Source organism: Equus quagga, chromosome 1 (genome assembly GCF_021613505.1).
Source record: "Equus quagga isolate Etosha38 chromosome 1, UCLA_HA_Equagga_1.0, whole genome shotgun sequence".
NCBI classification, from domain to species: domain Eukaryota; kingdom Metazoa; phylum Chordata; class Mammalia; order Perissodactyla; family Equidae; genus Equus; species Equus quagga.
Genome location: NC_060267.1, coordinates 83,031,475 through 83,059,185, shown reverse-complemented (window position 1 = coordinate 83,059,185; position 27,711 = coordinate 83,031,475). Strand labels below are relative to the sequence as shown.

Genomic DNA, 27,711 nt, shown 5'->3' with positions numbered 1-27,711 from the left:
CCAGAAGGAACTCTGTCCACAACACTCAAGACGTTTTCCTTCTCCCTGTCTTTGCACAGGCTGTTCCTTCCGTCCAGAGTATGGACAACAAGAGCTCACACGTAACTGTGCCCAAGTCCCAGGCAGCACAGGCTTCTAGCTCTCCAGGCATCCGCTCTCCTTCCTTAGCCAACCCTGCCTTCACTACCCCACTGACCAGACGAGGCCACTGAGGCTTGGAGAGGTAACTGATTAAAGGACAATTTTGCGCAGAGCTGGGATATGAACCCAGATCTGACTCAACCACTCCCTCTGCCGAGGGCAATCCTATGAAACTCTGTCCAAATGTCACCTCCTCTGTCAAGCGCTCCCTGATTTCCCCAGGTGTGAGTTCTGTTCAGCAGTCTCCTCCCTACTCCCTGCGGCTGCGAGCTCCTTCAAGGCTGGGGCACAAAGCAGGGGTTCCTGCACAGACCGGGCCTGAGAGCTGGGGCTCAGGGATGGCCAGACACATTGACTGTCTCCTGTCTACTCAGCTGAGCAGGAGAGGGACTCCCGGTCCTCTCTGGGCCTCTGCAGTCAGGGATGGAAGCAGGCTGAGGGAAAGGTTACGCAGGGCGCTGAGCTAGGGTGGGGTGGCTGCAGGAGGGCTCAGCGGCCTGAGCATTATAGGGCATTTGTGCAGTTCCCGTTTCTCACAGCAGGAACTAGCTCTCTCCTGGAATCCTCCGCGGCCTGCTGGCCCCCTTTTACAGCTCAAGAAACTGAGACTTAGAAAAGGGAAGTGATTTGCCCAAGGACACAGTGCTTGAACCCAGATCTCTGGTTTCCCAGGCCAAGCCTGGAGGGAGGGAGAGGCCAGAGGCCACTTCAAGGAAAGCAAGGGGAGGTGGACCACAGGCCCCCAGGCCCTTGAGGACAGAACTCCCAGCACACACATGAGCACACTCCCAGCCTCAGCTTGAACCCTTCCACACACGGGGAACTCACTACTTCCTGAGGAAGCCCTGTACATTGTTGCTCAGCCCAGACTGTGGGAAAAGTCTTCCCCATTCTGGGGAGAAGCGAACGAACGTGCATGGCCTGCCGGCTTCATTCCCCCTCATGCTGATAAGAAAAGGGAGCTTCAGGGGCAACACTCCAGGGCCCAGGTCGCACAACCAGCGCCTGGGGAAGGGGGGGTGGGGTTTGACCGAGGTCTGCCAGATTCCAAGCCCAGATTTGCTCAAACACCTCTGATCAGGCTCCGCCTTCCCGATTCCCAAGATACCCTGATGCTAGACACTCAGCCCAGCTCCGGGATGGGCGCTACCAACCCCCTCCTCCCTCCCGCCCAGGAGCACCTCAGTGGGCGTGAGCCTGTGCCGGGACTCCGGCCTCCCCAGGGCCCCTTCGAAGGCCTCCTCCTTCCAGGGGGCCTCCCTCCCACCTCCCACCCGGCCACGGAAGGAAGTCCCCGGCCCCACCCCGCCCAGAAGGCAGCCCCCTGGATCACACGCTTTCCAGCTGAGGATCCTGTTACTAGAAAACGAAAACTGCTGCTCGCACCTCCCCCTCCTCCCCGTCCAGCCTCCAGGCCGCGAGACAATCTCTTCTCAAAGGAGGTGGCGCCCACCCACTCCGAGGGGTCTCCGACAGATGGAAGCCGCGGCACCTCCGCAGCCAAGGAGGGACAGAGCCCCTATAGTCCACCCACCTGTCCCCCCATCCAAGAAGGGGGAAGCCTGTTAAGTCCCTGAGGAGAGAAGCGTGTGCAGGGGGTTGGCCAGCGCAGGGAAAGCCAGGTGAGGGGCAGCCCAGATCCACTCAGGATTATTCATTGCCAAGCTGCATGTAAACTGAAGCACAGGCAAGCCGCGGTGGAATCTGAGAGGGGGAAGAAAGAGAACCCCTAATCGCAATTTCCCATTCCCCTGCCCATGGCATAAGGGGGAGACACTACAGCCTCAGTTTCCCCAGGAGAGCGGGAATGAAGGAGAAGCTGAGGGAATGGGGGTCAAGCAGACACAGTAACAAGCGGCCAGAAGGGGCGGATGAGGGGTCCCAGGCAGACTGAAGGAGAACCCAGGGACCCCGGCATCCCTGGGCATCAGGTGGCGAAGCGGCGGTAGGGATGGGGGGGAGGTCAGGGGTCGGGGTGGCGCCTACCCCTGGCGGGCCGGGTCCGGCTGCGGGAGCGGCTCCTCTGTCGCTGCAGCCGGGGTCGCCGCAGCAGCCGGTAGTAGTAGGAGGGCCTCCCGGTGGTCTTCCTGGCGCTGCCGCCCGCGGACATGCTGCCGCCCGCCGGGCACCGGGCCGGGCCTGGGCACGCTCACACGGGCCCCATCGGCCGCTCCGGCCCGCCCGGCGGGCGTCCTGCTTCTCCCGCGCACGTCGGAGCGACCGCCGCCGAGGCCAAGGCTGCCCCACAAAGTCGCTCCAACTCCTCCTCCGGCCCCCGCCCTCCCCGAAGCAGCCGGCCCCGCGGCGGGGGCCGGGGACCGAGAGGCCGGGCTGGCACCGGCCCGGAAAGTCAGTGCGGGAGAAATCCCGGCCTGGAGTCCGCGGGCCGAGGCGGCCCGGAGTGTCCCGGGACCCCAGGCAGGTCCCCAGGAGGGTCACCGCCTCCACCCTGGCGCCTGAGAGGCGATGCCCGACCTCGGGGCGTGCGGGGGCCCCAGCCCGCCGGCGGGTGTAAACGGTGCACACCCACGTGTGCGCGCTCCCCGGCACTGGGCAGGGCGCACGCGAGGTGACCAGGCGGGCACTGTGTTGTGGAACCGGTCACCTCCAATCAGGGTCTGAATGAGGCTGATGCCGCGGGGCCGATTCTGCCCCAAGGGCACTGGGCTGAGTATCGACCCGCAAACATACTGTTCCGCGGGCCCCTGGCCGCAGCCGGGTTGAAAAGCCTCCCCTTTCACGCGGGATGATTGCCTATTCTTTACATTTTAAAAATTGTCCCGTTTGAACATATATTATTTTTATATTAATTAAAATTATCATGCATATAACAAGCACACAAAAGGAGAGAGAACATAATGAACACCTGTGTATCCAGCCCGGCTTTGCCAAATCTGAACATTTTGCCCCCTTTGATCTGGACCCTCTCCCCCAAAAAACACTGTGGATGCTGTGAAGTCTTCCTCCCACTGAGCATTTACAGCAGCTCTGGCAGGTCTGCAGGCAGAGCAGAACAATCCTTGCCCTACCGTGGGGATGGGAAACTGAGGCTGGGAGAAGGGAGGGTGCCAACTCCCTCTACTGCACGCTGCTAAAAAGCTTTCTTCTCCAAGTCATGACTCCCCAGCTCAAGAACCTTCCATGGCTCCCCAGAGCCCAACAGCAACAAGTCCAAACAACCTTCTCTGGTATTGAGGCTCCAACATCTGGCCCCAACCAAACCACCCTCCAGCCTCACCTACCACTCCCTACTTCTCACTCCTCTGCTCCACCCCCAGCAGGGACTGCCCTCCCAGCTGCTTTTCTCCTGATCCATCCTCCTCCTCCACCTCCTCCAGCCTTCCCCGATCACCCGGGGCCCTCGATGGCATCTCTCTCCCTACTCTCCCTAGCCCCGACAGCAGCGTTTATCTTTTAAATTATTCAGACAACCACCTGCCTGAGCTCCATCCACTCAAGTACAGAAGGGGAAACTGAGGCCTGACAGCAGGTCTGACTGTGTCAGTCACAGGGAAACTAACACAGGCAAGTGGTCTCAGCCTAGGGCTCGCCACGGGCAGTCTCAGGGGTGAGTTTGTGGGCGAGTCCCTGAGGCAGTCTGGATGTCCTCCTCCAGAACAGCTGAAGAGGCGTGGCCCTGGAGGGGGCGGGGCGGTCTGGGCAGGAATCCAGGCCGGGTTTTGCACCTCACAGGGGAGCCCCCTCCCAGGCTCCCTCAGCCAGGGGGAGGGCCCCCAGGTCGGGAGGAGCCTGGATCACAGCTGGAAGCCAGGCGCCTCGCTAGGACTAGGGGGGAGGGGCAGGAGGGGTATGGCTTCCAAACCCAGTCTGGTCGTCCCAGCTCTCAGCTCCCCTGGCCCCTCTCCCCAGAGCACCGCCAACCCCTGGGGAGATGGAAAACCACGTGGCTGCAGTGACACCCTTATGCTCCTTTGGGTTAAGCAGTGCTCTAGCTCATTCTCAGGAGCAGACATTGCTTCTTGGGAAAAGCTGTACCCAGTCCCCCAGTCCAGAGGCAGGCTGCGGGTCTTCACGCATCCTCCTCCGCCCAACCTGGGCCTCCCCACTCAGGTGGGGCTCCCGCAGCCGGCTGCCCACAGCTTGGCACTTCCAGGATTGAGTAACCCCCACGGCCGGCCTGCCAGTCCAGCTCAGGATGGGGGCCGCAGCCCTGTCCCCAGGGCCTGGGGTTCGTCCAGCCCAGTTTCTTTCCCAGAGCAGGAGTGCCCTGATCAGCCAGGTTCTAGCCTTCCCAGGAGGGCATGGGAGGCTCCCTGCCAGCAGACTGACCAGGGGCTGGCACGGCTGGTCTGGGCCTGGGGCCCCCAACAGGCAGATTTAGGTGTGTGTGCACAGAGGCGGGGGAAGTAGCCAGGAACTCAGGACCTCAGCTGTAAACACAGCTGGGCTCGAAACATCTGGTATGGTCTCTCTGATTATACTCAGGCTTCTCAAGTGCTTCTCTGTGCCTCAGTTTCCCTGCCTACAAGGAGATGCTGTGGACCCCCAATCTGTCTGCCTTGTGGAGGGAGGAGGGTCAGCTAAGGAAGAGGAAGGAGCTTCTGCACTCCTGGCCTTGGATGGGGTGGGCATCGCCAACCACCCAAGCTGAACGTCGCCACAGGCCTCGAGTGGGGACCCAGTGGGCACCAGCTGGGGTGCTGGGTAGGCAGGGGGCAGGGCAGGAATTAGGAGAGAAGGGGCCTGGGCTCTCTGCCTGTCCTCCTGGCCCAGGACCCCCACAGCGGGCAGGCAGACAAAGGCTGCCCCCTGCACGCCCCAGCAGAGCATCTGGAATCAATCCTGCTGTGGAACAAGCCACCCACCGGCTCCGGCTGCCCCGTGGCCTCCTCCCTTTAAACAGAAGCAGCCCCCCTTCCGGGAACTGCCTAGACTGGGGGAGGCGTGCCTGAAAATGCCGCCCCCCCCCCCACCAACACCACTTCCTAAGACAGACCCCTCCAAGGGGAAGTCTTGGCCAGCATGGGCTTCCCAGGCCCCCGCCATCTGTGGGCCCAGGGCCACCCCGGGCTGAGAGTCCCGCCTCTGTCCAGCCTCCAGAGGGGCTCTTGAAGGGGCCCACCTCCCGCCTCCACGTGCTGCTCTGGGTGGGTGTCCAGGCTGCAGCCTCCAGGCCCCTGAGCCTCCAAAGGAGCCCAGCTCATTAAACCTGCATATTGCTGGGGTTCCCCCAAGACTCTTGGTTCAGTAGGTCTGGGTGGGGTCCGGAAATCTTCATGTCTCTTAAGTGCAGAGCAAGGGGCCTGGGGCCGGCTACATCTGACCCGACCTTACCACAACCTTCACACTTCCTCAAAAGCTTCCAAAAGTGAACTCCCAGAGTAGCGAGGGCCAAGGTCGGTCACCAAGCAGCCGCCTCCCTCTGCGCCCTCACCCACTGCACCCACCTTGATCTAACTCTTCCCGGCCTCCAAAGGTGCCACGCTCATTCCCGCCTCCAGCCTTTGCCCTGCTGGCCGGATGCCCGCCGTGAATCTCTTCTGCACCCGCCTGGTGAGTCCTCCGAATCCCTCAGGAAGCAGCTCAGACATCACTTCAGTAAAGGAGTCTGAGCCCCAAGGATAGAGCCCCTGACCTCTGCCCACCCGACCCATTGGCTTGAATAATGAGGACATGGAAGAGCAGGGAGGCATGGATCCACAGAGGAGGTGGTGGGTGCCCGCAGAGCTGGGCCGCAAGTCCAGGCAGACCACGGGGCCAGGCCAGGGCTGAGTGGGAGGGGCCACCCCAGTGCCGTTTTGCATCTTGCCAGGGGTGTTAGGGTTAGAGTCAGTGAGGACGACGGTGCAGAAAAGCAAATTGTCAGAGTCATCCTTGAAAGCCTTCCATTGCCCATACAGGACCGTTTTTCCTCCCGTGTTAGCACAGATCACCCATTTCTCCAGCTGAGCGCCAAGCAGAAGCGCCTGGCCTTTCGTGAGGGCCCATTTTGTGCAGGAAGAAAACTACAGCAACTAGTTATCTAACACCAGATGCCACCCAGGGGGGAGATGCTCATGCCTGGAAGGGACCACAGAAGTCCAAGGCTTCTAACATAGGAGGGTTACCAGTTTGGCCTCGAAAGGTTTGTCTGAGGGTGAAGATAGGAATTAGTCTAACAAACCGTATTCAGCATGACCGTGTGCCTGACCCTGTCCACAGCATTCTATGCACATTATCTCATTTAATTTCACAACCATCCTATGAGGCAGATGGTTACCACCTTCATTTTACAGAAAATATTGGAGGCACAGAGAGGTAAGTAAGCCCCCATAGGTCACACAGCTGGCACTAGGAGTCAGGATTTGAACCCAGGTGGGCTAGAAAGAGTATGTCTTAAGGTTGAGCCGGACTTAATGCAGAGATGGAGGAGGGGTGATAGCCTGGAACTTTCCTTAAAAGCCAGCTTTGACAAGGAACAGGAGGAGGCAAGGAGGGACGGGAGTCCTGACAGGGGAAACACTGGAGCCCACACCAGGCCCCACACAATGGGTGTCTGGAGGGCTCAGACCTGTCAGGTTTCCTGTCGGGACAAGCGTAGGCAGCGGTGACCAGGGGAAGTCCCCGGCCAGGCAGCCCTGCACACATCCGCCTGCCAGGCCAGTCTCAACCTCTGAGATGCTAGAGCCCTGGGCAGGGTTGTGGCGGTGGTGGGGGTGCTGCGGGGAGGCGGGGGGCGGTCATGGTTAAGGTCACAGGCCTCTGCCCGGGGAGGCATCCCGTCTGACAGGCAATGACGGCTTCCTGCGTCCACCATTCGTCCGGGAATGAGGCTGGACCAGGAGGAGGACGTTCATTCAGGGGCTGGAGGAGGCTGGAGCGGGGCTCACCCCCCGGGGCAGAAGGTGCAGACAAGCCCCCGGGGTCACACACAAGTGCTTGAAGCCCAGCCAGGCGTCCATGGCCTCCACTGCCCCCCAGACTTCCTCCCAAAAGCTACTGATGAATTTAATGACATCCTTCACAGAAAATGGCCCAGTCAGGGCTGTGATGACCCCGGGCGTGGATGGCTCTGCCCCTCTCAACACAGACGGAACTGGGGGCCCAGTCAAGCGTGGACATTTGAACACACACAGACAGAGCCTCCGGGAGTGTGAGAGTTTTTTTAAACCAAGTCACCCAAAGCTGGGCTGAGGGTGAGCCCTTGGGACAGGTCAGGGCTCTAAAGGCAGAAGGGCAGTCACCAGGGTCACTCTGTGATTTGGGGGGTGCTCTGTGACTCAAAGAAAGCCCCTTGACATCTCTGGGCCTCAGGTTTCCATGTGTTAAATAGAGACAAGACATCTCTGCCCAGCCCACCTCCATGGGATTCTATCAAGATTGGGAAATTTCCCCCAGTCCCAACCAGCACCTGTGTGTTCCCTCCCATCCTCCAGAAGCTCAGAGAAGACATATCTCCCTCGTACACGTCAACCGCCTGTCATAAAATCCTGGAATGTCAGAGCTACAGGAACCTTCAGAGTAGGTGATGGGACCAGGGAAACTGAGGCCCGGCGGGACAGCCACTTGCCCAGAGGACCTGCCTAATTCACCACAAGCTGGGATCTGGCATCAACCGCCCGATTGTGGAGGGTCTGACTGCCCCTCCCACCCCAGCACGGAGCAGTCGGGGGCGGGGGGGGGGGGGGGGGTACCGCATCAACTCCCTGAAGAAGGGGAAGTGAGGCCAGACAGGCAGTGACTCACCCGAGGTCACACAGGACTTGAGAGTGAGTCCATCTGGGGACTTAAACAGAGCTGCCAAGACCCCCTTTCCCCCTCAGTCACCTGGACCAGCCCCCCAGATGCGTGATGCATTCTGCCCACAGGGGCCCTGGCTTCCACTGTGGGCCGGCTGCCCCCCGAAGCTCGGGGCCCAGTCCTGTGGCTGGGGGCGGCTGGGATCCGCTCTCCCAGCCCCAGCCCCCATCCTCCTCCCTCACTCCCACCCCAGCAGCCAGCATTTCAGCATTTCAGCCCAGATGGCCGGCCCAGAGCAACTCTCTCCGTGTACTTCCTCTCGCGGCCCTGACCCAGAAAGGCTGCCAAGCTCCAGGTGGGCCCACGGCCCCTCCCTCTCCCGGCCGGGCCTGGGGCGGAGGCTCCAGATCTCCGGGCTCTTCCTCCCCTCCCAGCTATGGGCCCAGACAGCTCCACACCCACCGTGCGACCAGAGGGGGTGGCATATGGTCCCAGTGTGAGGTCAGAGAGCCCCCTCCCCTCCCAGGCAGGCCTGCCTGGTCATCTGTGAACCATTTCATGGCTGGCACCGGCCTGGGTTCCGGGGGGAGGGGCCTCGCTCAATCCCCGCAGAGCCCTCTGATGAGGACAGATGAACCAACCCCATAGCCAGCTCCTGGGGAGCTGCCATCCAGGTGGGGAGCTGAAAGAGCATCAGATTTGGGGTGAGGAACCAGCACTTCTTGGCTGTGTGACCCCAGATTAGTGCTTTCACCTCTCTGTGCCTCTGTTTCCTCAACTAGAGAGTGGGCATGATGATACCTATGCTTTGTGAGGTTGTGGAAGGTCAAACAGCATAGTGAATCAAAGCCCTGTATAAAAACTGGCCAACATCTGCCCCTCTGGGCTATTTCTTTTCTCACTAATCTGTGGACTCCTTGAGAGCAGGACAGCTGGAGCCGGTCAGCACAGTTACTAGCCCAGAGCAGGCTCTCAGTAAGACTGAATGGGAGAGAGGGTGGCAACATTTGGGAAAAGTGGCTGAGTCCATCCGATCTGGAGTCAGCACTGAGGGAACTGGAGGAGGGAGGAGTCCTGGAAGACTGCCTGGAGGAAGAGTCATTGGCATCGAGCTCAAAGGCTGAGTAGGGGTTGACTGGGTAGAGAGCAGAGGAGGGTATTCTTGGGGGTGGAGACAGCATGAGCAAAGGCGCAGAGGTGGCAACCAGCAAGGCATATCCTGGGGGCTGTGTGTAGAACTGCGAAGCTGGAGCAGAGGATGAGATGGGACTGGGGAGCTGGCCGTATGGAGTGTGTGAGGGGTGAGGTCAGGGAGAAGAGACCAGGAGATAGGGCCAGGCAGGGGTAAGGCCCAGGCAGCCCCTCCAGAAGGAGACAGGTGAAGTGGTAAGGAAGGAGCCCTGAACAGAGAGACAGGGGATCAGGGCTCCAGGCCTAGCTCTGCTGCTGTGTGGCCGCCTCACTTTGAATAAGTCATAGCCCTCTCTGATCCTTACTCTGCAACTGTGAAAGGAGGGGCTGGCTCCATGAGGCTGGCCTGTAGGTGGGCAGCTGGCTAGATGGCCATGAACTACACTGAACAGATTCCCGGGCCCTATACCCAGCGTCACTGAATCCAAATCTCTGTGGGTGGGGCCAAGAAATCCATATATTCTTTTTTTCTGAGGAAGATTGACCCTGAGCTAACATCCGCCTCCAATCCTCCTCTTTTTGCTGGGGAAGATTGGCCCTGACATGACATCTCTGCCCATCTTCTCTATTTTATACATAGGACGCCTGCCACAGCATGGCTTGCCAAGCAGTGCGTAAGTCCACGCCCAAGATCCAAACCGGTGAACCCGGGGCCGCCGAAGCGGAGCATGCAAACTTAACCGCTGCGCCACGGGGCCAGCCCCTAGAAATCCACATTCTTGAAAGAGCTTTCTCAGGGGCTGGCCCCATGGCCAAGTGGTTGAAGGTCTACATGCTCTGCTTCCGCAGCCCAGGGTTCGGGGGTTCAGATCCCAGGCACAGACCTACTCCACTCATCAGCCATGCTGTGGAGGCGTCCCACATACAAAGTAGAGGAAGACCAGCACAGATGTTAGCTCAGGGCCAGTCTTCCTCACAGAAAGTAAAATAAAATTAAAAAAGAGCTTTCTTGCAGCTTTCTTGGGGAGCCCCTGGCTAAGAGGGTTCTAGACTCAGCTGGCTATCTTGTCAGTCCTTGAACATACCAAACGTGGTCTCACCTCAGGGCCTTTGCATTTGCTGATCCTCTGCCTCACACACTAACCCTAGATCTTCCAGTGGTCAGCTCCTTCCTGTCCTCAGGCCTCAGCTCAAGTGTCACACCCTCAGAGGCCTTCCCTGGCCACATTTTCTCCAGTCCTTGGCCCCAACCCCTCCCCCACCCTGTCCCATTGCCCTGTTTTAAGTTCTTGAACTTATCTCTTGCTGAAACTCTCTTATCTGGGTATTAGGGTTCCCTAATGGTCTCCCCCAGACTTTAATGAGGGCAGGGCCTCGTTAGTCCTGTCACAGCCACACCCTCAGTGCACGGAACAGTGCTCAGCAAACATTTCATGAATGAGGTGAACCAAGGGAGCTGGGCTCAAAGCCCCCATTCTTTTATCAAGAAGGCAGATGCTGGGGTTGGGGGGGCTGGCCCCATGGCCTGGTGGTTAAGGTTCCACGTGCTCCACTTCATGGCCCGGGTCCAGGGGTTTGGATCCTGGGTGCGGATCCGCTCGACTCATCAGCCATGCTGTGGAGGTGTCCCACATGCAGACTAGAGGAAAGATTGGCACAGATGTTGGCTCAGGGCTGATCTTCCTCAAGCAACCAAAAAAATAAAAAAGAGGAAGATTGGCAATAGATGTTAGCTCAAGGCAAATCTTCCTCACCAAAATAAAAAAAGAAGGGAGGTGTGAGACCAGGGGCAAGTGGCTTCATCTCTCTGGGCCTGGGCTTTCCTCCGTGTGACATGTGGACAGCAGGCTGCAGAGTTTACTTCTCAGTGGCCCTCTGGGGCTGGTCAGGAGGCCAGGGTGTAAGTCCTGACTCTGCAGGAGCTGGCACAGAACAAATGAACGGATAAATAAATGCCTTTGCTTTGTCGTGTGGCTTTGAGCAAGTCCCCTCTCGTTCATAGCCCCAGCTTCCCCTCCTGTAAAATGTGGTTAGCCTGGGTGGTCTTTCAGGACCCCTAGGCACTGACACTCAGAAACTCTGTGCCTGATCTGGAAGATAAATGGGAGCCACAGCAGGTGTTAGAGGAGGGGCAGGCTGTGCCAGAGCCATGGTTCTCGCGCTTGCTGGCCTTTCCTGGAGATCCCATCCAGTCCCTAGCTGGCATCCTGAGGCTGTGCAGGTGAGAATTAAATGTAGCTTTTGCAACCTGTCACCCCTCAACTCCCCTTGAGAGGGAGAACAATGCTGACCCTGCCCCCACCCTGGGAACAGCATTTTGTCTGGAAATTCCACCAGGGGGAGGAGGAAGGGCTGGGGCCCTAGAATTTCTGCGCCTGCTCAAACAGGAAGTCGCTGAAATTTTGGGGCCAAGGAAAACAAGTTTAAGGTCATCCTGGAAATCAGCAGGCCCCATTCCCCCCTCGGCTAGGGACTTGCCCTTCTCTGCAGGTGGGGCTCTCCTGGTGATTAATTATTATCATAAACAGACGGACGAGGTGTGGAGAGGCGATGGTCCAGGACCACAGAAAAAGGGCTAAGAGGAAGCAAAATTCACTAGCCTTGGCTGGCATACCTTTGATGATGGGGAGCTCACTACCCAACTGGCCCTCCCTGTCCTCAGAAAGTCTGACGGGGAAGGTGCCGTCCCACAACTAGGAATGGCAGAAGGCCTTTAGGGATCTAGTGGTCCCCCCACCCTCAACCCAGGGCTCAGGAGATTGGGACTTGCCCCGCCCTCCTTCCCCAGTTCCCAGCAGCACATGAAGCCGTTACAGGCACAGGAAGGCAGAGACTCCAGCCCCACCCCCACATCCCTCCTGGCTACGATGCCAGGGTTACGGTTTGAAGGGCTGACCTCGGACTGACCTTCACTAGAAAGCCCAGAGGACACGGGTGGGGGCCCCCCGAGTTGATCCTAGTCCCACTGGCAGCCCTGGGAAAGCAGCCTGGGTTACAGCGGCCTCCTCGCAGCCCCTCGGACACCAGGGCCCTCTCCTCTTCCCCTGTAGCCTCTGCCCCAGGAAGCTGCAAGGGGGCTTCAGAAGTTTCTGGATCTGCTTTCCTTGGCCTCATGTTTCTTGCGTCCTCCTGGTGCCCCCTCTCATACCCACCCCCCTTACACCGGCCCCCATGCACGGGCAGACCGGCTTCCCACTCAGGCCAGGCCCTGCCGGGTGCCCGCAGAACAGCCTGGAGGCCTCCGGAGGTGCTGGCCGGTGCTGCCCCCTGCCGGGCTGTGGAGCCCAAGGACGGAGTCTCGGCCCCCGCGCCACCACCGGGAGCGCTCGCCTGGCTAGGGAGGCCCAGCCCAGGACTCCCAGGGGTCCCAGAGCTGTGCCCCCTCGAGGACCCTAGGGCGGCATGGCTCAGGGTCCCAGTCTGCTGAGTGTTTTGGGCAAGGCTTCCCCACCCGCTCTGGCTCTTCTTCCCGCTGGTGCAAAGGGGAGGACCCAGAACCTCAGTTTTCAGACTTTAAGGCACTTCAGTCTCCCGGGGAGCATGTTAAAACGCAGATGCCCAGGCCCACCGGGGAGAGCCCAGGAGTCTGCATTTTAACCAGCAGGGGGTGGGCCCACACTAACCACATGGCTCACCTATTGCTCTGTCTCAGGGCCCCCTCGCTCTATATGGAGGTTTCTGGGACCCTGGCCCCCAACAGTGTCACAAGCCTTTTACAAACTGCAGCCTGTCCCCTGTGTGTGGCAGGCAGGCCAGGATTCCAAGCCTCACAGTACAGTGGGCAAACTGAGGCTCAGAATGGAAAATGAGCAGTTTGCCCATGGTCCCCATCCGCAGTGAACCCCCCAGCCTCCACCTCCCTCCCCAGGCTCCCCACACGTGGTCGAGGTTCCAGGGCCCGGGGGTCAGCTCAGGCCGGCAGCAGCCCTGACTGGCCCTTTTGTCCTGGTCTCTGTGCCCTGTGACCTCACGAGGTCCTGAGCTGATTAAAATATTCCCTTACGGCTCTGATAGGCCTGGTGTCCCCTTACAGGGCCAGGAAGGACATGGTCCCATCTGAGGTGACACTGCCAGGTTGGTGTTGCACCTCTGGCCACCCTCAGGAGCCGGACACCACGCACAATGGAGATTCGAGAACCTTTACCCAAAGTGTTTGCAGAGAGCAGACAGGAGAAAGCAAGGCCCAGAGAGGGGAGCACCTTGCCCAAGGTCACACAGCACATGGTGATAAACCCCAATACAGTGCTTACTCTGTGCCAGGCAATATTAACTCAGGGAGTCCTTATAACAAGCTCAGAGGTGGACACTATTACTCTCCCATTTTACAGGCACAGGAAGGTGACTGTAGCAGAGACAAGACTCCATCTCACACAGCCTGGCTCCTAGTGATAACCCTGTGCTGCCACAAGTGGTCTCCCTTCAACTGTCCCCAGGTAATTAACCTGCCAGCCCCTTTCCCGGTACCAAGAAGGGAGAGCTGTTTGTAAAAAGGTGGCCTGTAGCAATAAGGCTGGGGCCTTGGCTTCTAGTCCCAGCCTGGGGTGGTGGTCCATGGATGCTGCCCCCGCCCCTCCCTGACCACACCTCTCTCTACTCCCTACAGCTACCCCTTCCTCAGCCACACTGGCCCCCAGCCCCCACCACTTCTCTCCTTCATGTCTTTGCTCCCACCATTCCCACTCCTAGGACTCAGGACACAGGGCACGCTTCCTAGACTCTGCGCCCCCCCGTCGTGAAGCACATGATTGCCAGCTCCAAACCCTAGCCTGAGTCTGTCCACCTCTCTCCATCTCCACTGCCATTACCCAGATCGAGCTCACCACCATCTCTAGCTTTGGGGACTCCCACAGCCCCCACCTGGTCGCCCCAAATCCTCTCTTGCCCCGTGAATCTATTTTCCACAAAGCAGCCAGAGTGAGCATGTTAAAAACAGGCCTCTGGCCCAGCCCCGTGGCCTTGCCAGCCTTTGGACGCTCTTTCTGGCTCATCTCTCCCGGCCTGGCTCTCCTGAGCCACCTGGCCGACTCCCACGCAGTCTTCCTTTCCAGAGACACCCCCTCTCCCTCTCCAAACGCACTGCTTCCCCCTCCACATCCCTCCTCATTCCCGCATCATTCTCCCGGGGCTCCCTCGTCTTTCCTCCGGGAAGCCCATCGCATCGTGCGATGATTTCTGGTTTTTTGATGATCTGTCTCTCCTGGCACACTGCTCCCCTTGACGGCTGGGTCCTTCTGCCTGGTTCACCATCACAACCCCAGTGTCCAGCCTGGCCTGTCACACGGCTGCTGCCCATCAAGAGGAGGGTGGGGACGTCACAGTGCTATTTGCAGGCACAGGCACTGTGCACATGAATGTACGCTGGAGCCCCCAGACCTCTGGGCCTCCGTGCGTCAACAACCTCCTGGGCTCACAGGGACACGGGGCCAAATGCCCTCTACCCCTACCCCAAAAAAGTCACAGCTCAGGACTGAATTTTCCTCCCTGCACGTTTGGGTGCTTTTCATTCTGTGATTTATAGCCCGTCCAATAAATTCCCCCATTATCTTTCACACGCAGCGTGCTGCCTTTCTGCGGTTTAATAACACATCTGGCACACTGGGCCTCTCCCTGGAGAAATCTAAAACTTGGCTCCAGGTCAGAAGCAGGCCCAAGAGGCCACGTGGGATGCTGAGGGCTCCTCAGATCCACACCTTGAGCAGGTCCAGGCCTCACACTCAGGCTAACTGGGCAGGGACCCAACTCTTGTACCCTGCCTCCTTCCGCCTGGCAGGGAAGCCTGGCGAGAATGTAGGCTAAGATGTCCGGTGCCCTCTGGGGCCCTGGTGGCCAGTTGTAGGGCTGGGCTGGAGACTGGTGCTTCCCCCAACCAGCCTCAATGATTTCAGAGGCTCCACAGCCACAACCTTTATCGACATCTCCAACTCCCCAGGCAAGGCAGGAACTCATCAGACCCATTTCACAGAAGAGGAAACTCTTCTGACATATAGGGAGGTTGCATCCCAGCCCTGCTTACCCCTCCGGGTGCCTCCTAAGTTCAGATGCAGCTGGCAGAGATTTCTGAGTATCCTCGGTGCCAGGCACTGTGCCCAGGGCCTGACTTGAATTGTCTCCGTGCATCCTCTCAGCTCCCTTTAGAGGCGGAAGGTACTGTTGTGCCCCTTTTACAGATGGGGAAATCAAGCCTCAGAGAGAAGCAACTTCCCTAGGGTTGCACAGGAAGTACATGGCGGTGCCCCAGAGGAAGTCCTACTGGAGTGAGGGATGAGAAGGGGCTAGAGCTGCAGGGAGCTGACAGCTCCAGGCAAAGCCACCCACTCAAACACAAAAAGTGGCAGGGAGGCAGAGAGAGCTCAGGGCTTTAGGGTCTGACAGCCCAGGGGTTGCAATCCCACCCCTGGAGGTCCTCAGCTGTGTGACCTAGGGCAAGTCCCCTAACCTCTCTGGGCCTCATCTCCTCCATCTGTAGACTAAGAATACCATCCTCCCAGGACCATCACAGGACTTGCATGAGGCAACACGTGAGAAGCTGCCTTGTAAACCGTCTAGTCCTGGGCCGAGTCATTTTTGCGTGTTAAAACAGTGGAGTAAGACATCAAGCAAAGACCTGCAGGGAATCCTGGGCCGCCCCAGCCGGACGTGTGCCTGGCAGCTCAGAACCAAGCAGGGATCTGGGCAGAAGACACGGGCTCCTCCTCAGACCACAGCTGCTTACCTCACTCTGGTACCAGGCACCTCGCCTCCAGGCGGCTCTCCTGCTCCCAGGCGCGCAGGTCCCAGCACTGCCTGGCCGGCTGGGGGGTGTTGGGCAGTGGGGCATTCCAGGCCAGCCTGGGCCAGGCCTCCCTGCTCCTCGGCCCTCAGCCACTGGGTCGGCTTTCCTCCCCGCTCCCGCTCCTGAAAGTTTCTGCTTCAACTTTAGAGTTTCCATGGCAACCACCTCTCTTCAGTCACTCTGCCATCTTAAGAAGCAGTTTCTCTCTTCTTAATACTAAAGGGAGAATTAAAGTGAGTTGGGGCAGGAGGCCTGGCCAGGAGAAAAAGGACAGAGAGGGACAGGGCTGGGAGGGGAGAAGGATCTAGAGGCTACAGGGAGCTACCCACTCAAAGGGGCTGGGGCAGCCATGGTTTGCCACCAGATGACCTGAGACTCCAGGCCCGAGACTGGCCACAGGGTCCTCCACGCCGGCTTCTTCAAATGTGACTCTTGTCCTCAGAGTATCTGCCCAGTCCGGCAGAGGATGCTCAGGCTGGGTGTCAAGGCTTTGCAAGCTGGCCGGGCCTAAATCCACTTTCTACTCTCTCCATCCCCATCCCCACTCCCTCGGCTTTTGCCCATCCTTCCTTTCCCAAAGCCTAGCTCCAAAGTACCCCCACAGCAAGTCCTCGCTGATGCCCCTTGCCCCGACCCCCACCCTGTCAGAGCTCCTCTCTCCTCCATTGTGTCTGTCCTCCCCATCCTAACCTTTCTCCTAGGGGACTTTCTGCCCTGAAGGCAGGGCATTGGGACAGAAAGCGAATGCCCCCCTCACTCCGTTTCTGGTCCACAGGAGGCCACACTCAACCTATGGCCAGAGAAAGGGGGGCTCCGGTCCAGGTTCTACCACCAGCTAGCCGCAGGCCCTTCACAAGTTTGTTCTAGAACTTCATGTTCCCTGTGGTCAAATAAGGATGGAACTCACTTCCTCCCAGGCCGCTGGAAACTGAAATGAGTTTGTGGATCTGAAAGAGCTTGGAAAATTCGGCAGTGCTGCACTGAGTCGGGGGTTATTTTTAGGCACTGAATTAGTGCCATCCAATGAATAGCCCAAAGGCCTCCTTGACCCCACAGGTCTCACAGCTCCCTTTCTCCACCTGGTGACCTCCCGAGGCACTGACTGTCCGCGTCTGGCCAGCTCACACCACGGCCCTGCCTCTCCAGCTGGTGCTCCACACCGTAGTCACCCGCCACCAGCTTCCCTGATATACACACACACACACGCACACACACAGAATCACTGACATGCCTGGGGCCCCACGGCTCCTCCTCTGGCCAAGGGCTGAGGGTGCCTCTGAGACCCAAGTCAGCAGGGAGCAGCCTGGCCCACATGGTCGGGGGTGGCGGGGGCAGGGGAGGAGGAACCCCTTCCTCCCAGCCTCGCCAGGGCTGGGGACTGGGGCTGGGGCAGAAGACAGCCCCAGAAAGTCCTCCCTAACCGACTGACCGGGCCGTTCCCTGCATCCTACTGTTCCACCACTGGCCTCCTTTCCATGCCCACCCCTGAGGCTGGACCACCAGGACCCACTCTCTTCCCTTATGTTCTGGGCAAACCTGGTAACACCTCCCAGACGTGCCCCTCCCCTAGAGTAAGCTCTCCCCCTCCCCCTCCCCCAGCGCCTCGCTCCTTTCCTTTCTCTGGGGCTGAAGGTGAACTTCACCCCCCTGCCCGCCCAGCCTCAGACCTACACGTCACCCCTTCTAAACTGCTCACAAAGGCTGCACCTGCCCAGACTTGTGCTAGGATAGGGCTGGTTTCCACGCACAAAGGGACGCCTGGGGCCACCATGGCCCGGGAGGGGCTCCTGTGTACACTTTAGGACCGTTTCACCTCCCCCCAAGGACCTGTAGAATTGGAGGGCTTTAAGGAGGCTCAGAGGAAAAAGAATACTAAAGACTCATGAAATGTTAGAACCGAGCAAGTAAAGACAGGGCCAGCCGTGGCCAGCCAGGGACTCCCACCGGTCCCTCCCCTCCTGTCCCTGCTCTGCTCCTGGTTCAAGAGCCCAGGATTCCCACAGCTGGCATTCGGAAACCAGGCCATTCAGCTCCCACACTCGGGTGCATGGGGGACACTTCCCAGGAGCTGGCATTTGAAAACCCATGCAAGTACTGGCAGTATCCTGGGAGGGGCATTGTGTGGGCACAAGGGGGCTCTAACACAGTCCCTGTCCTCAGGGAGCTGACAGTCTGGTGGGACACGTGAACCCCCAAAGGGACCCACCAATAAGGGCCCAAGGCAGAGGAAGCATAATGAAGGGAGTAACTGATTCTGACCAACAGGGCAAGGGGAAATCCAGGAAGGCTTCACAGAGGAGGTGGCATCTGGGCCAGGCCTTGGAGAAGGCTTCTAACAGGCAGAGGGCATCAGGGAAGGGAAGGAACCCACTGAGGTTTAGCAGCAGCCTGGGAACCACAGAGACCTGACTTGCCTTTTCCAAAAGCCACATGTTTAGACCATGGTGAGGGCTTGGGCTTAGGGGATGCTGGGCCTCTTAAGCCAGGCAGGTGATAAACCCGCCAACACAGCCCAGAGAGAGGCACTTTCCAGGCTGGTTCCTGGCACTAGACCCTGGGGTAATGTCTGTTCTGGCCACTGCTGTCACGGCCCGAAAATGCCAAAGGGGGACAGAGCTTGCCAGGTCTTTAAAGCCCTTACAGAAGACAGTCTCCTCCAGTTTCGTGAGCAGCCCGCTCCGGGATTTCACACCACCCCACGGTCAGCCAGGAAGTTCTTCCTACTATCTAACCTACATCTCTCTTGCTGAAATGTACACCCACCTTGCTCTGGAGACACAGGAATAACAAAGCACAGAAGCTGAAAGGCCTCACCAGGCACTCTGTCTGCAGCCGAGGTGGGAGTGGGGGTGGGTCAGTGGGCACAGACACAACCCCCTGGCGCTGACAAGAGAGGACAAGGCCCCCTTTGTGTGCATGACTAATTTATAGGCCTAGGGAGGGCCCAGCGAGCGGGAATGTCCTCTCTCCGGGCCTCGGAGGCTTTCCCTGACCCAGTTGAGAAGCCGCGTTTATTGTGTTGTTCATTCACATCAGACCCTCCCGATGAGGGCTCTGTTCCCGGCGTGCTCATGAATTTTCCGGGGGTTTAACAGTGCACAAGCTGAAGACGATTTATTAAGAAGATTAAAGGCCCCAAATATGCTTCTGCATGCTCTCCAAAACACGCAAATTTATTCTCCCGCCGCTCAGAGCAGCGCAGTCCCTCAGCGGAGTGAAAACTGGAACCTCTCGACCCCGGAAGGAGGGGGGCCACGCAGGGCGTGGGAGTCCCCCGTGAGGGTCCGGGTTGAGTGTGGGAAGGTGCATATGGAATCCCAGGGCCCCAAGGCTCAGCACCAGCGTGAGCAGGGCCCATGTGTGAAGACCCTGTCTTCCTCCCTGGAAGGCCACCTTGCCCGGGGCATCCCTGCTCCGCGAGGGCTCCTGGGTTCACAGTGGGATGCTGGTCTAGACACTTCCTGCTCTGGGACTCCTAATGTCGCTCTCTCTGAGCACCCGCTCAGTCACTGCGCCTTCTGGACACTGGGAACTCCGGAGGGAAAGAAGGGGTCAGATACTGCCAGAGGTGTCGGAAAGAGGCAGAATTTTTGTTTGAGCCTTCCTGGGGGGATGACACTTGAGGGCCAGGGGAGGCCTCGCTGAGGGCAAGCTGGGAGGAGGAGGTAAAGACAGGGGAGGAGGGGGCCCCACCCCAGCCCTTTCGGACAAGGGGGAAGACAGCACCCAGAGCGCAGGGCGGGGAGTCGGGGTAGACTTGCTCTCTGAGGCCGGCACAGAGGCCCAGGCCTCAGATCTGCTATCTGCAACCTCAGACGCAGCCTCTCTTCTCCCTGCAGCCCCTCCCTTCCAATGGGTCCTGGGGCCCATCTGTTCAATTCTTGGTGATGAAACAGTCATAGCCACGCCGTGCCCACCACTTACTCTGGGCCAGGCATTGTGCTGAGCATCGTCTCATTTCTCACTCACAACAACCCTGCCAGGCGGTGCTCTCATCACAGGGTGTCTCAGAGGAGGAAATGAACCTTGGAGAGTGTCACCAAAAGGCCCGAGGCCATGCAGCTCATAAGGCACAGAACCAGGGTTCAAACCCTGACGTTCAGACTCCAGCACCTGAGGTCTCACCTTCCACCCACCTCACTCCACAGCTGGGACAGCTCCCTGTTCTGCCCCCATGAGGACCCTCAGTTTGGGCTCAGTTCAGGTCTTCATGTCCCCTGCCAGACAAGTGCCCAGTTTCCTCGCTGGCCACCCGGCCTCCAGCCCCATCCCCTCTGGTCGTCCCTCCACCCAGCAGCCAGAGGGACTGTCCTGGAACCCAAACCTGACCAGTCACTCCGCTGCTGAAAACCTTGCCGTGGCTCCCTTGTCTGACAGCACAGGGTGCAAGCTCCTTGCCTGGCATCTAGGGCTCCCCCTGCCCCCGCCCCATGCCCTGTCTCGCACCACCACCTCCTCCACGGTCACCACACATGCCCCAGCCTCCAGTGTCTATGCCTTCGCTCATGCTGGCCCCTCTGCCTGACATGCTTTTCCCTGTGTCTCTTACTTCACTGCCTCCCTGCAGATGTGACTTCTCCCTCCTCGGAATCCCGACAGCACAGGGTCTCACCGGCCCCTCGTACAGCCGTTTGTGTTCAGGTCTTGCCCCCTCGCCCCCACGCCCAGGGATCCCAGGAGCTCCTGGAGGGCAGTGCCTTCTCTCACTAGGAGCCCAGCACATGGCTGGCTACGTGGAGCAGGCTGGTTCTGTGCCGACGAAGCCCACCGACAACAGGACACGGGACCCTGTGAGTGAGGGGAGGCACCTGCAAGGGCCCCTCCCGGTCCCTCGGTAGGAGTCTTTCACCTCTTTTGGTGTCATGGACCCCCAGCGCCTCCAGTAAGGCCCAAGGCCCCCTTCTCAGAAAAATGTTTTTAAATGCGTAAAATGAAATACCGAAGTTACAAAGGAAACCCATTACATTGAAATATGGTTATCGAAATATCATTAAAAAATGTATAGCATTATACGTGCTTCTTTGTTAATGCCTTAAATAATAAGATCTAAGTCTAATAACTACTGTAATTTTGAAGTATGAGGAACAAAAGTGTTATTTCAAGATCCCCACAAAACTATACTATGACATGATAGTTTCTGTGATTTCTGTGATTTCCACAAAATCATAGAACAGCTAACGTCCCGTCCCTGTGGTTCATTGCCTACATTCGTAAGTGAAAGGATTACAGTTTGTCATTGTAATTAGAGGTTAGTGAAAATAAAAGTGGGATTTTTTTTCCTGTCCAAGTTCTTGGACACTCTGGATTCCACCCAGAGATTTCTGGGGTCCCCAGTTAAGAACCGCTGGCTTAGAGGTAGGGGCTTAAGGGAAAACAGCAGGGTTTGTCCTAGAGTCCAGACTCTGGCTGTGCATGGCCTGGCGTGTCCCTGACCTTCTAGGAGCTCCGTGTCCAACCACCTGCTTCGGTCAGAACACAGAGGATCCAAGCCCCGTGCCCACAGGCTGATGCTCCAGCTTAGCCCAAAGCCCCTCAGTGGGGCAGGCTTGGCAGAGGCCCCTGGAGAATGACCCTTTGAAGCCGCTGTGCCCCAGACAGCCCAGCTCAGGGCCTTAGGACCCCTGGCCACATCCCAGGGAATTTGTTTTATGTCCCCAAAGAGCAGGGCTGACAGATGACAAATCGCCAAGGAAGGCTGGAGTGGGCTCAGACTGTCTGCCCGGCGCCCGCCCAGCCACCCCACTATACCCACCACCGCCCTGCCAGCAAGGATGAAAGGACCATTAATTACCTGGGAAGAAAGGGCGCCGTGAGGACGCGCCCAAAGGCTCTCGGAGATCATCTCTGGCCACGTTTTCTGAGTGTAGCACCAAGCCTGGGGGCTGGCTGTCAACCCTCACCTTCCTCTGTCACCAGCAGGCTGAGTTCTCCTCCTCCTGGGAGCCCCCCCAGGGCCACCTTTCAACCTGGGTCCTGTCCCCAAAGACTCCTGACCTATCCCCTGTCCGTGGATGGATTGGTTTTTGCAGACAGGCGTCCCAGATGGTGCTCCCCAGGTGGGGGTGGGACCCGAGAGGGAAGGAGAGTCTCCCCTTTCACCTCTGTTGCCATCACCAGCACGAGTCCATCAGTGAGTACTACAGACTCCACTCGGGAAGTGTCTCTGGCCTCACCCAAACCCCACAGCCAACTCCTGCCATCATCCCATGCCCAGGGGACTGGGTCACCTGCGTGGTACCCCATACCAGTTACCTTGCACAGGTTTATACCAACCGCTGTCCAGGCAGGAGCTCAGGCAACCCCCTCTCCAGCCCTGTGAGCGAGGCACTATTACTACCCCATTTTACAGACAAGGTAACAGAGGCTCAGAGAGGTTAAGTGACTGGCCCGAGGAGGAGCAGCTGGTAACTGACAGAGTCAGGGTTTGAGCTCAGTCTGTCTGGCTCCAAATCTTCCCATTAGTAGCTTTTCGGCCCCCAAGAGGTCCTCCTTGTAACCACAGGTGGCCAGAGAGTCTCTCTAAAGGAGGTTTGCCAGGGACCCCCACACACACCCTTCCCTCCCTTTCCTGGTCCTGCCAAGGGGGCCCCTCAGAACCCAGAGACTCCTCTCTAAACCCCACTGATCCCAGGCCCACCTCCTCCAGGAAGCCTTCCTGACTAGCCACCCTCTGCAGAGTCAGAAGTCTTTCAGTGCCTCCCAGCCCTTAGCAGAAGCTGCCAGGGACGGCCACCAGCACTGCCTGTGGGTAGGGGCTGATGAGTCCTTTTCCTCGTCACCGCCACCACCACACCCTCCAGCAGACCCAGACACCCCACAGGGGCTCTTCCAAGAGGAAAGTCATGCCAGCAGGGTTTGATGCTTGTGCAACCCTCCACCGAGGCAGGTCTGTTCACACGGGATCATAAGAATGGGAGCACACCTGACCAGTCAACCAGGATGGCTAAGAGGGGCAAGGAAGTGGCATTGCAGCAACTCCCTGAGCCGAGAGCAGCCGTGGGCCGGAGGAACAAAGTCAGCAGATGCACTGGACCCGCACGTTGCTCAAGAAGAACCCAGAGAAGGGCCAGACCTGAGTTCCAGGCCGGGGCAGAGCCCTGACTGCAGCTCCAAGCTCCGGGCAGGAAGAACTGCAGTGCCGTTCCCAGCAAGACGCAGCTTCCCAACAGACGTGCTTCCTCCAGACAGAGGGACGCTGGCGCCTGAGCCCGATGAGGCCCACAAAGGATGCTCCCTGAAACACCACAAGGGGCCTCGCACAGGCACGGGAAGCAGCGAAATCAACCACCACACCCTTAGCTGCAGAAAGCGCTAGGCAGCAAATAGACGTCACGAGGCAGAGGTCCACATCCTCCCTCGGACAACCTTCCCAAAATCTCTCAGTGAAAAAAGCAAGTCGTGGAATAAGTGATTTTTTAAAATTGTTAAACAGAATCACAGATTTTCCATAGATACATAAGAAACACACTTCAGATGCCTCCTGACCCCGCCGTCCCTGGCCGGGTCCTGCCCATGGAGCCCACCCAGACTGTACGCCAGCTCCAGCCCAGCCCCGCTCTTGATACTGGAGAAGATCATGACACATCAACTCTAACCCTTAGGAGGCGGGAGCGTAAACCACCGCGACCTTTGTGGAGGGCAACTCAGCAACATGCCTCAGAAATTAGAATCCACGACATGTCTGTTTGAAATTCATATATTCTCCTACATCCTATCCGTCAGATGAGCTCTCACGAGCGTGCAAGAACAGATGTACGAGGATGTTTCCGCATCCCTGTCTGCAGCGGGAAAAAAACTGTAAACAACACCTGTGTCCATCACTGGGGGCCTGGCTGAATAAATTCCGGTCCCTCCTGAAAATGGGCTCCTGGGTGGCCGATCTGCAGCATGAGGCGTGTGTGCTGACACGGCGCACTGCGAGGCGAGGATGCGGGCTATGTGGACGATTCCGGGATGGAGAGGGCCATGGAAACACGGAAATAGGTTCTTGCACACGCTTCTAAAAATATAAACAGCGATCACTCTGGGGAGTGTGTGTGCGTGTGTGTTTGTGTGTGTGTGTGTGGAGTGGGGGGGGCAAGAAACAGGGAGGTCTCGTTTTCACTTTATACCTTCTGTAATGATTTTTCCTTCAATCATGGTATACGTTGGTTTTATATATTAAAAAACAGCTCATGGTGCGGGATGTTCGTGGAGGAAGCTGTGCTTGTGTGGAGGCAGGGAGCATATGAGAACTCTCTGTACTTCCCGCTCAATTTTGCTATGAACGTAAAACTGCTCTAAAAAAATAAAGACTATTAAAAAAAAGCCTTTAGAAATTAAAAAAACACACGGAACTTTGTCCTCCAAAGTCAGCGCCGCTCCAGGCTGAATCTCCCTGTGCCTTCATCATTCTCGGGCATGTCCCGAGTTCCAGCCTGGCTTCCACATGGGGAGGGGCAGAAAGGTGGACCACCCAACTAAGGCTCACAGCGGAGCCCCCCGTGAGTCCCAGCTCTGAGCCTTTGCTCCGGCTCCTTTCTCTGCCTGGAAGGCCTCTGCACTTTCCCTGTACCTGTTCAAACTTCAGCCTCCCCGAAAGCCCACTTCAGGGTCCCTCTCCCGGTGAAACGCAGGCTCTCTGAGGACAGTCTGTGTCCTACATCTCTCTCTATAGCCTCCAGGGTTGGCCAGCGCCGGGCACAGAACAAGAGCTCATTAAACATGTGCCGAGTCAATGGACGCCCTACTGAACACATTAACATTTCGAAAAGCCCCAAGCGCTGTCTGAACATCTCTCGGGGGCCGCTCATTTTGCCTTGAATGATGATTCCGCCTGCCCTTCGACGCAGTGAGCTCCTCAGAGGGGCTCCCAGGCCCACACGCCCCCGCCACGTGTGCCCCAGCCCTGTCGCTCACCCAGCTCAGGAATCGCACACGCAAATGCCAGCATGAGCCAGGAAGGGAAGAGAGGCAGCAAGGCAGGCCGGCCAGGCTAAATGGAGCGCATGCCCCAGCCCCCCGGGGTGTTCTGGAAAGCAGGCCCAGGATGGCCGATGATCTGACGTCAAGAGAAGCTACCAGATTTTAATGGAAAACTTCCTGATGGTTAAATGTAGCCAACTAATTCACACTTTTAAAAAACACACACACCTTACAGGTCACATCAAATACGGCTGCAGGCCAGATTCAGCCCCGCTCCCCTGCATCGGGCGGCCTCAGGCAGCAACAGCTCAGAATTCAGAGCTGTCGTAATTAAAAAAGAAAAAAAAGAAAAAAGAAAAAAGCTCTCTCGATCCTGCCATCCCATCAGCCCAAACAGCCCGGGAGCCCACACCCAAAGCCCACTCACCCCAGAACCCACCCTCAGCACCACCGGGGACTCAAGGCAGCCGTTTTGGAGACAGCCAAGTTGGCTCTGCAGCTACTAGCTGTGTGACCCTGAGCAAATGACTTCACCTCTCTGAGGCTCTGCTTCCTCCTCTGTAAAGTTGGGGGCAAGAATAATAATAGTACCTGCCTCCCAGGAGTGTTGTATGGATGCTGGTGGTCATGAGGGAGAGGACCCAGGACCCGGAAAAGGGCCACAGGCTGTAAGGGCTCATCCTTAATGTGACAAACAGGGGCAGCTAAGCCCAGAGGAGGCGAGGGACACAGACACGTCACAGAGGGTCTGGGTGGCAAAGTCGGGGACCCCTCTCCCTCGGCTTCCGCAACCATTCTGGTGACAGAAAAGGGAATGATTGTCTCAGAGCTGCCCAGGAAGGCCTGTTACAGAGGTGCACTCTCCCTTGACCCCAGTAAGTCCCCAACAACAGAAATGAACACTCGTGTAGCATTAGTGCCTGGCACCATGCTGAAGGCTTCAGATAAGTTCCTGTCATTCTGCTTTCTCCACTCTCCCAGGAGACAGTTATTATCACCTCCCCATTTTACAGACGAGTCAGTGGAGGATGTGAGAAGGAGTCTGACTTGTCTGAGGCCACCCGGTGAGTGGTGCCGCCTGGACTGGCTGTAGACAGTCTCTTCCAGGGCCCTCAACAGCCACCCCAGCCTGCTCCTCGGGGGCCTCCCTTCCTCTTTTCCACAACCTTTGTGATTCCTACAGGGTGCCATCTGCTGACCCAGCCCTGGGGACACCGGGCACACGACCAGCTCCTGCTCTGGCAGCCCGGCTGGGGCTGGGGTGCAGAGGCAGGGACCATGGACTCGGCCTGGAAGAGCCACTTCAGGGAGATCAGGACCCCTGAGCCAGGGCCAGAGGTGCACAGGTGGGCCCCTCTGTTGCTCCAGGAGGGAGCCCAAGGCACCCCCAAGCTTTGAGGCTGGCAGCTGGGAACCGTAGTCCAGAGGGAACCAACAGGGCTTGGCCCAGGACAGGTGAGAAAACCAACAGGTGGTTTCTCTCTTGAGAGAACATGCAAACGCAGAAGAAAAGGAAAGAAACAGGTCATAGAGGTGAAGCAAACTTGAGCTTAACACCTGTCCTTGGGCTCCCCCAGCCCCTGAGCTGTGGAGGCCTCTTGCCCTGGGCAAAGCTCCACCGGCCGGGCACCACCACCCTAGATGCTATATTTGGGGGAGGGGGTGTGACTCAGGCCTAGGGTGGTATTATGGGCTGAAACGCGTTCCCCTAAAGTTCACATGTTGAAGGCCCACCCCCCAGTTCCCCAGAACGTAACCATATTTGGAAATAAGGTCTTTCAAGAGGTGATTAAATTAAAATGAGGCCATTGGGGTGGGGCCTCGTTCAATCTGACTGGTGACCATATAAGAAGAGGCAATTGGACACAGCAAAGGACACCAGGGGCCCACGTGCACAGAGGATGACCAGGTGAAGAGACAGTGAGAGGGCAGCCGTCTGCAAGCCAAGGAGAGAGGCCCCAGAGGTAACCAGCCCTGCCGACACCCTCATCTTGGCCGTCCAGCCTCCAGAGCTATGAGAAAATAAATGTCCACTGTTGAAGCAACCCAGGCTGCAGTGTTTTGTTATGGCAGCCAAAGAGCCTAACACATGTGGGGACGGGACGTGCTGAGTCAGAACAAGGACGCTTCTGGAGCCAACCTTGGGCATGTCAAGTAAATTTCATCTGCAAAGTCGGGGTGGGAAGAGCTGGCCGCTCACTTCACAGGGATGGCACAAAGCTCAGATTAGGCAGAGAGCAGCCAGGTGGGGAGAGGGAGCACACCTGCCCAACACCCCCTGTGCACATCCCCAGGCACCCACACATCCACCCTCGGGAATGTGTCTGCCCTGGACTGCTTCTAAGAGCTGTGGACATTACCTAACATCTAGACCTCGAAAAACCTCTCGTTTAGGGATGGACACTTGGGCAGGGTGGCCAGCTCATCTCCGTTTCCCTGCAACTGTCTTGGCTTTAAAACTCAAAGTCCCACATCCCAGGAACCCCCTCGGTCCCAGGCAAACCAAGATAGTTGGTCACCCTAGCCCAGAGTTTGGCCTCTCTCGAGGTCTTCATTTCCTCATTCATGCATTCATCTGACAAATATTTACCAAGGCCCTACTGCATACTAGAAACCATGTCAGGTGCTAATGGTGAAAAGCCAGACAGGGAGCCGGCTCTTATGGGCTTTCGGTCCAGTAGAAACACACAAACACAAGCACTGGAAAACTATAAATACAACACATACACACATATGCATACACACATATCAGTTAACACTGTGATGGATGCTGTAAAGGAAAAAACAGAAATCAAGGCAGAGACTCCCTGGGTGAGGAGTCACCCTCTATTAGACACGTGGTCCTGGAGGAGGGACATTCAGGGTGAGAGCTGAGGCAGGACATTCCAAGGAGAAGAGGTGTCCAGGCCGAGGAAAAGCCTAGGCAGGGTCCAGAGGTGGACAAAGTCCACATGTCTTAAAGGAACGGAAGGAAAAGCCAGTATGGCTGAAGAGCCGCCAGGACGGGGAAGGGGACGTGAGCCGGGCAGGCTCGGTTGGACCGTGGGGCCAAGGCCCGGGCTACACGTACCTCTAAGAGCAGT

The 27,711-nt window shown here is 57.9% G+C and overlaps 1 protein-coding gene across 4 annotated transcripts in view; it reads right to left on the bottom strand.

Moving 5' to 3' along the window:
• The window catches only part of DAB2IP (DAB2 interacting protein), a 194,479-nt gene that overhangs the window by 123,322 nt on the left and 43,446 nt on the right, over positions 1-27,711 (bottom strand). The window contains exon 1 of one of the 4 annotated variants that reach the window (XM_046655221.1): positions 2,128-2,408. The exons of 2 other annotated variants lie outside the window; for them this stretch is intronic. In XM_046655221.1, the coding sequence (XP_046511177.1) occupies positions 2,128-2,251 (124 nt within the window). In that variant the 5' untranslated portion in view covers positions 2,252-2,408. Of the gene's footprint in view, positions 1-2,127; positions 2,409-27,711 lie in introns of those variants that run through there. One more of the 4 variants, XM_046655191.1, reaches the window with a different exon arrangement.